The sequence below is a fragment of the Hirundo rustica genome, chromosome 17, assembly GCF_015227805.2.
Source record: "Hirundo rustica isolate bHirRus1 chromosome 17, bHirRus1.pri.v3, whole genome shotgun sequence".
In the NCBI taxonomy this organism is placed as follows: Eukaryota; Metazoa; Chordata; class Aves; order Passeriformes; family Hirundinidae; genus Hirundo; species Hirundo rustica.
In genome coordinates this window covers 2288140-2295961 of record NC_053466.1, presented here as the reverse complement: position 1 = coordinate 2295961, position 7822 = coordinate 2288140, and the positions used below count along the sequence as shown (strand labels likewise).

Sequence of the window (7822 nt, the reverse complement as noted above, 5' to 3'; positions counted from 1 at the left end):
TGTGCCTGCACTGACACAGCAGCTCTGCTGCCTCGCACCTGGGGCTGGAGGGAGAGAGCACAATGTGCTGATGTAAATCTGGCGTTTGTCAAGATAAACGCGTCTGAGTGTCACCAGGTGTACGATAACCGGCGCTTATTGGCAAAACCAACGCATAAATATTTCACTGGAAAGCCAGGTTGTGTGTTAGGCTGTAACTCTTCACCACATCATAAAAACAGCTGGTCATGAAACAGGCTGCCTTGAGCTCAAGCATGAATTTCTGTATTTGTTTGGAAGGTTTAATTGGAAATTAGTGTTTAAGCATGGTGATGCAAGGAATGGCTTTTTAAACAGTTACTGTCAGGTGAAGCAGAAACTGGACGTGCCATCACTGTTTTTCCTTAAGAGCAAATAGCCCACAAGCTGGGCTTCCCTATTAATATCTTAAACATTGGCTACTCCCCAAACCTCTCCCTAGCTGCAGCAAGTTCTGGTTTCCCGGTTTCAGCAGCAGCAGCAGCCTGGGCCGCGGTGGCAGCCGTGGTGACAACAGCTCTGTCTCCCTCCCTCATTCCCTCAGGGGCCGCCCGGATCCCTCAGGGGCCGCCCCCCCCCCATCCCCTCAGCGCCGTTTCCCGCCTCCCGCGCTCGCCCCGCCCCATTGCCGGGCAACGCCCCCTCATTCTCCGCTCCCCGCGCCTCGCTCCGATTGGCTCCCGCCGACACCGCCCCGCCTTTTCTCCCCTCTCATTGGCTCCCCCCTCGCGTGGGTCCCGCCTCCCGCGCCGCGCGGGCGCTGCCTCAGCGCCGTGGCGGCGCCGCTGCCCTTTGTCTGCCGCCGGCCGCCGTAGCGCAGCCTGTACGTGGCAGCGGGGCGGCGGCGGCCAATGAGCGGCGGCCCCGTGCGCCGGAAGGGGCGCGGCGCGGGCCGGAAGCGCCGCTCGGTGCCGCCGCCGGTCGCTCCGCCATGTCGCCGGTGCGGGCGGTGCTGGCGCTGGTGGCCGCGCTGGCGGCCCCGGCCGCCGCCTACTTCGTCAGCATCGACGCGCACGCCGAGGAGTGCTTCCAGGAGCGCGTGCCGTCCGGCACCAAGATGGGGCTCATCTTCGAGGTTGCCGAGGGCGGCTTCCTGGACATCGACGTGGAGGTGCGGCGGCGGCGGCGAGCGGGCCGACCTTGGGGAGCGGGGCCGTCCCGGAGCCGGGCTCCGCGTGCCGCGGCCGCGCTGCGTGCGGGGCCCTCGGGAGCGAGCGGCGGCAGCGGCGGGATGGGAGCCGCCCGCGGGGGTTCGAGGTGTCCGGAGCGGGGCCGGAGCCGCCCGCCGGGGCTTGCGGGGGCTCCGTGCGGCGGGGGCGGCCTCGGGCAGGCCCGAACGCTTGTGCGGGGTGTCACCCCTGCCGCTGCTACACGAGGCTGCGCTGCTCCGTCCGCCCTCCCTTCCCCTGGGGCTTTCAGCCCCGTTCCGCTCGGTGCTGCCTCGTCACGGTGAATTATTCGCGGGGAGGAATGGCCGGGCTTGCTGGCCGGGATCGGGTGCTGCCTGTTGAAAAGCAGTGGGCTTCCCCTTGAATCCAAAGGTGTCGTCTTTAACCTGGGTGGTTGGCAACGGGAAAGTTTTGAGCCGTTACTTATCTTCAAAGAGGAATCGAACGAGGAGAATACTGAGTACGAATTGCTTTTATCGTGTTACAGAGCAGAGAGTTTTTTTGTTTGGGATGTCACAGACACGAGGTTGTTGCTGAGAGTCCTGCAGCAGTTGAAAATGACACATGGCTGTGACACGGGGCAGGCCCTGGGAGCTGTGAGATCCCTTCACGGCTCCCTGGTGGAAGCTCAGCTGTAGTTTGGCTTGTTGGGATGAGAATTTAGGATCCCAGTGACCCTGAGAGCTCAGAGCTCAGGTCTTCCTTCAGTCCATTTGAAACGGTAACTGCGACAATGCCCGACTGTGTGTCTGAAGTCGATTGGAGAATGTCTTTTTTCTTCCTTTTTGTTCTCCTTCAGACATGAGAGATAAGGTTTCCCCAGCAGTCCTTAATTTGACGAACAGCCAGGGTTTGTGGTTTGCTTGTTTTTGACTGCTTATCTCAACCGCAGAAGGCCGGGGTGAGAGGCTTTTGTATGATTTTCTTTCCTAAGAAGTTTGTGGGGTTTTTAAAAAGAGATTTCTGTGCAGGGAAGTGCACCAATGAGTTGTGGGAGGGAGAGATTGAAGTGTGCCAAAGCAGGCAGATTACAGCTGGCGTTGGTGCCTGTGACTGGCAGAGTGCAGAGCGTGCTGGCAGCGCCGTGATGGCTCCTTTGAAACCTCTGTGTTTGAAATAAAAACGTGTGATCCTCTCTTTTCCCCCACGCAGATCACAGGGCCCGATAATAAAGGGATTTACAAAGGCGATCGAGAGTCCAGTGGAAAATACACCTTTGCTGCCCACATGGATGGAACTTACAAGTTCTGCTTTAGCAACAGGATGTCCACCATGACTCCCAAGATAGTGATGTTCACTATCGATATCGGGGAAGCTCCCAAGGGGCAAGACATGGAGACAGAAGGTGAGCAAGAGTCCTGGAAGGAAATCAGCTCCCAGCTCGGGAGCTTCTCCCTGCCTGCATGACTTGTGAACTTGGAGTAGGGCTCTCGGGGTTCCCGTTCCTCCGGGTGTAATTAGCTGTTCTCTTGCACAGCTAAAGTGGATGCTTTTAGAGCTGGTTACACGATTTGAGGCAAAATCAGCAGAGGATCCCTCGGCCATCTGCAGACACTAATGCTTCCATCCTTTAGCCCTTCATCAGTGCCATCCTCTGATTTTTAGTAGGCTCAGCAGCGTGTGGCCTTCTCGGTGCCTTAGTTGATAAATGTGCTAATATCCAACCTTTCCCGTAGCCGTGTAAATGACTGTTTTATCTGCAGCCTTTTGTCCTGTACCCGTGTTCATCTCTTACACTTTCCTCTAGGTGGTGGAGATACCTGGGATGGTATGTGGACTGCTTTTTGAAAGCTCCTTAGCATCTTGTCTCTGGCACATGTTCATTCACTAACAGCTAACTTGGCTTTCTCTCTGTAACATTGGTTTGGAGCATGGGAATGTCTTTTTAATAAACTACCCCAAAAAGGTCTGATTCTGAGCAATGCTGAGCACCTGCAGGCTCCCAGTGGCAGGTTTATACCCTGAGCAGCTCTTGGGATCAGGTCCTTGCACTGGCCACGGCAGTTTGTTTTCAGGTGGTTGTTTATGGCTGGCAGAAGGTTTAATCAGTTTAGGTGAAACTGAACTAAAGCACTGAACATCCAGGAATGCTGGATGGTTTTTGGCAGCGTTTGCTTTCTGTTGCTAAAGGGGATATTGAGTAATCAGAAGCTTTTGGAAGCAATAAGCTGCTGGTAGGTTATGAATTATTACTGATGTATCAGGGGAAAAACCGAAACTTGTCATTTGCTGTAAAAAAAAAATGAATGTATTGCGTAGCAAGTTATAAAGTTTATTTAGAAATCACCGACTGTAGCTAGAAAGGCAAGAAACTCTCATTTTTTTATTTTAGCAAGCAAATAACTTGGGCATTGAGTGCTTGATGTCACATAAAAATAGCACATTCCTAACTTGATTTTTTTTTTTTAAAGACTCGCTTAAATCTTTTATTGAGTCTGCATAAATCTGGTGTAAAGAATATTAGTGCAATACTTCAGTTTTCTGAAGTGAGTTTTTGGAGTGTTTTTAGACTCTCCCTGCAGCTGTAGTTTCTTCTCTCACTAATAAACTGCACTTACTGCAATGACCAGCTGGCCATGAAAATAAGGGATTTGAGATGTTAGGAAAGTGAGCGTGGTTTGCACAACTATTCAGATTTTAATTGTGACTTGTGTGTTATTCCCTGGTCCTCTCTTTTGACTGTTCCCCACAAGGTGTGTGTTTTGAATAGCTCTGTTTTCAGACTGTGATCTGAAACACTTAATTTACAAATAAAACTGTAGTAAGGTGGCTTCCAAGTCAACCATGTCCCTTGAAAGGAGAATACGTTGGGTTTTGTGACTTTTAAAGGGAGCTGATTGCCCCAGGCTTGTCTGTGGAGTGATACCTCAACCTGATGCTAGAAAACTCTGCAAATGACTTGCCTAATCTATACATTTGTGAGTGGACAGTTCTTTGAGCGTGGGTCTATTAAAAAGATCCTGTGATTGACAGTCAAACCACTAAATCTTAGACCTCTGAGCCTTCCGTTTGCTGAACTGTCTCAAGCTGGTTTTGTGCTGCTGGTTTGGAATTTAACTCCTCTCCTGCTTTCACAACACTCCACGAGTGAAGCCTGTGCCAGGCCCCCTGGGCATTGTGCCCCCCTGAATGCTGGGTTTCAGCTGAACTTGAAGATCACAGGATGTGATTTTATTGCTTCAGAAAGTGATCTCATGATTTGCCAGCATCATGATCTTGAGCTAAATTCTCAATCGTTCTATTTTTGCAAGCTTAACCACTAGGAAAAGCTGTTAAGATAATTTGCTTGGAATATATTGGATAATATTGGCAAAATAGATATTAGTGTGTGGTACTGATCTCGTGCATTCTTCCATTCTGTTCTCCTGGAAAAGCGTGTGCACACTGGAAGCGTGGGGTCTGTACTGAGCCCAAATTGTGTCACCTATTTGGGATGTGGAGAAATGTTTTCCCACTTGTTAAATACCATAGAGACGCTTTAGGGAAAGTGGTGCTACACAAACTGAACTTGGCTGTAAGGGCAGAAAGTGTTGAGCTGTACTGTCAGACCTCCCGCAGCAGGAAATTAAGTTTAACTGTTCATAAATTCATTGAAATGGTGTGGGTTTTTTTTTTTTTTTCAGTCATTAACAAACTTTCTGAAATTATTCTGCAGCTCATCAGAACAAGCTAGAAGAGATGATTAACGAGTTAGCAGTGGCCATGACAGCTGTAAAGCACGAACAGGAGTACATGGAAGTCCGTGAAAGAATACATAGAGCAAGTATGTCTGACTCCAGTCAATCCCTCCTCCCCTCTCCTCTGAGCTTGTAAATGATCATTTAAATATGAGCCCTTGAAAACTATTCCAAGTGACTTAAAAAACCTGTCATTTAAATCCTGAAGGGCCTGCCCACAGAGTGCAGAATGTTGGTGTTGCTTGCAGTCATCTTTAAATTGGCTTCCCCTCGTGTGATGAGGGTTCTTACACAAAATAACATTTGCTTAAGTGATGGGAATTCTGCAGTTGTTTGGGTGGTGTATTCATGGGGATACCAGTGATATTATTTAATCCACGAGCAAGGACATGTAGGGACAGGAAATGGGGATGGTTTTAAACTGAAAGAGAGGAGGTTTAGATCGGATACTGGGGAAAAATTCCTCCCTGTGAGTGTGGCACAGCCCTGGCACAGCGTGCCCGAACAAGCTGTGCTGCCCCATCCCTGCAGGTGCCCAAGGAAGGTGTCCCTGCCCAGGAGGGGGTGTGACTGGATCAGTTTTAAGGTCCCCTCCAACCCAAACCGTTCCATGATTTGGTTCCCAGACTCTGGCTGAGCTGTTACTTCACCCTTGAAGTGGATGTGGTCTCATAATTGAGCCAAAGTCTCTTTTTAAAATGTTTTACTGCTGTTACTTTCATGGGTGAGAATCAAGGGCAAGTACTGATCTAAGAAAAATCTGAATGTTTAGAACCGAAGATGATGACCCTTCAGAGAGCAGAAGTTCCCCGCTTGACTCTGAGACTGAGCAGAGGCTTTGTTTGGCAGCTCAGAGGCCAGAGGGATGGGCAGAATAAAGGTGCTGCAGTATATGTCCAAAGTGGGTTTAAAAACAAACTGTTCAGAGAAATCCCCCCTCAGATCTCATCTCTGAGGCTGCAGGGCCCTTCTGGGACACGTGGCACAAACCCAGTGCTTCATGTGCAGCCTTCCAGCTTCATGGCAGAGTGGTTTAAATTTAAATGCTTTGTTACTTACTACTTTATTTTAATTTATTTTTTTTTCCCCAACAGTTAATGACAACACAAACAGCAGAGTGGTCCTTTGGTCATTCTTTGAAGCCCTTGTACTAGTTGCCATGACACTGGGACAAATCTACTACCTGAAGAGGTTTTTTGAAGTCCGAAGGGTGGTCTAAGATCCTGCTGTGGTCCCGGATTTCAGTTCACTCTCAACCAAACATCCTGGTCACAAAAAAAAGAAAAAAAAAAAAAAGTCATTTAGTTTCTGAACCCTCTTTACTGAACTGTAAAACTAATTTGCTTCTGTTCCTTCCTAGTTAAAAAAAAAAAAAAAAAGAAGAATTGTTTTTATATATCTTCTGTAGCAAAAGCTGTGCTGAAATCTTGTCACTTTATTGGCATCATTTTTTTTTCCACTGAGATCTGCCCAGTCTGTGTGCTAAGCAAGGTCCAGGCAAGCTGCAAACTCTGTATCTCACTCTAGTAACGAGCTGTTCTGTCGTTTCTAACTTTTTTTTCCCTGTTTCCATGAGCACTTGCAGTTCTGTCCAGGGAAACGGTACAAGGCCCTAACGTGGCTGTTTGCATTCTTCCATCCTTAACCCCGCAGTAGGTGTTACAAAACTGAAACCATCCCTTCTGCACTCACAGAAACTGCCAAGGAAAAGGTTAAAATTCACACCGAGTTGCTGTTTGAAAGGTAGTCAGCAGCAGCTGTCTCAATGATATCAACTTCTTCCCAAAGTTCTTTTTAATTAAACAGCTGAGATGAAAATGCTTTTTTTTTTTTCTTTGCTCCGCTCATCACCAAACGTTCCTTACACGGTTTTTAGTCTCTCCAAGGTTTTATTTGGAAGCCAATTGTGTGCAGTGTCTTGGCAAACACTCGTGAACCCTTTGGCTTTTGCAGCTCCAAAGCTCAGACTGTTTGCCCGGTGCCCAGGGCAGAAGTGTTCAGGAAATCTGGATTCCTGAGGCCAAAGGGTTCCGGGTTCTGGGGGTTTAATCCACGCTATGCAGCCCTTGTATTTAAGTGCAGTGGCAAACTCTGCCATGATCTGATCAGAATTAGCATCATGCTAAATACTGGTGTGTTTTCTTTTTTCCAGGCACATGTAGATTTGGTTGTTTTTCTTTTTTTTTTTTTTTTTTTTGTATAAAGTTACTTTCCTCAGTTATCTGATGATTGGTTTAAAAATTTAAGAAGCGTCTGATGTGGGTGCTGAGCCAGGATTATGTTGTGACTGATGTACATTAGTTGTAATCATTTTTGGGGGTGGGGTGGGGTCTTTTCCAGGGGGGAGCCTCTACAAGTAACACACAACAGTTTTGTACAATTAATTTAAAATTTGTTACAGGTTTTCATGTTCCAGGTAAAGTTTTTTCAACCTCGGGCAAACACTTGCAGCAGTTCTTCAGAGAGGTGGCTGTTACACCTTATTGCAACTGTTGTGTGCCAATATTTTTGTGTAAAACACTGAAAATTGAATTCTAAGATGTACATTTAAAAATTGCTCGTGAATCTAAATATGACCCAGGTTCGATAAATAAACAAATTCTTTAAAAAAATACCCAGCAGCTTTGTATTTTTTTTTTTTCTTTGATGCTTTAAGGAAGTACAGATTAACTCAAAGGGTTCTTTATAAATCATTTGTTTAGTGATGGCCATGAACTAAACCACAAGAAGTTCTATATCAACACGAGGAAGAACTTTCCATTAAGGGTGGCAGAGCCCTGGAAGTGCCCGGGGAGGTCGTGGATTCTCCCTCTGTGGAGATATTCCAAACCCACCCAGAATTATTCCTGTGTCACCTGCTCCAGGTGACCCTGCCTTGGCAGGGGGCACGGACTGGATGACTCTGGAGTTTTCTTACAATCCTAACGATTCTGTGATTCCCCGCTTGCTTAGAATATC

At 47.9% G+C, this 7822-nt stretch overlaps 1 protein-coding gene across 2 annotated transcripts; it reads left to right on the top strand.

Annotated features, from left to right (window-relative positions):
• Positions 1–901: 901 nt before the first annotated feature.
• Positions 902–7478, top strand: TMED2 (transmembrane p24 trafficking protein 2). Of its 2 annotated transcripts, XM_040081050.1 has the most exons (5): positions 924–1129; positions 2340–2532; positions 2935–2955; positions 4843–4950; positions 5959–7478. In XM_040081050.1, the coding sequence occupies exons 1-5, from the start codon at positions 950–952 to the stop codon at positions 6081–6083; spliced, it is 627 nt and encodes a 208-aa protein (XP_039936984.1). In that variant the 5' UTR covers positions 924–949; the 3' UTR covers positions 6084–7478. The 2 variants fall into 2 exon arrangements, with proteins under 2 accessions (XP_039936985.1, XP_039936984.1); XM_040081051.1 differs by lacking the exon at positions 2935–2955 and having other exon boundaries at positions 902–1129.
• The last annotated feature ends 344 nt before the right edge of the window (positions 7479–7822 follow it).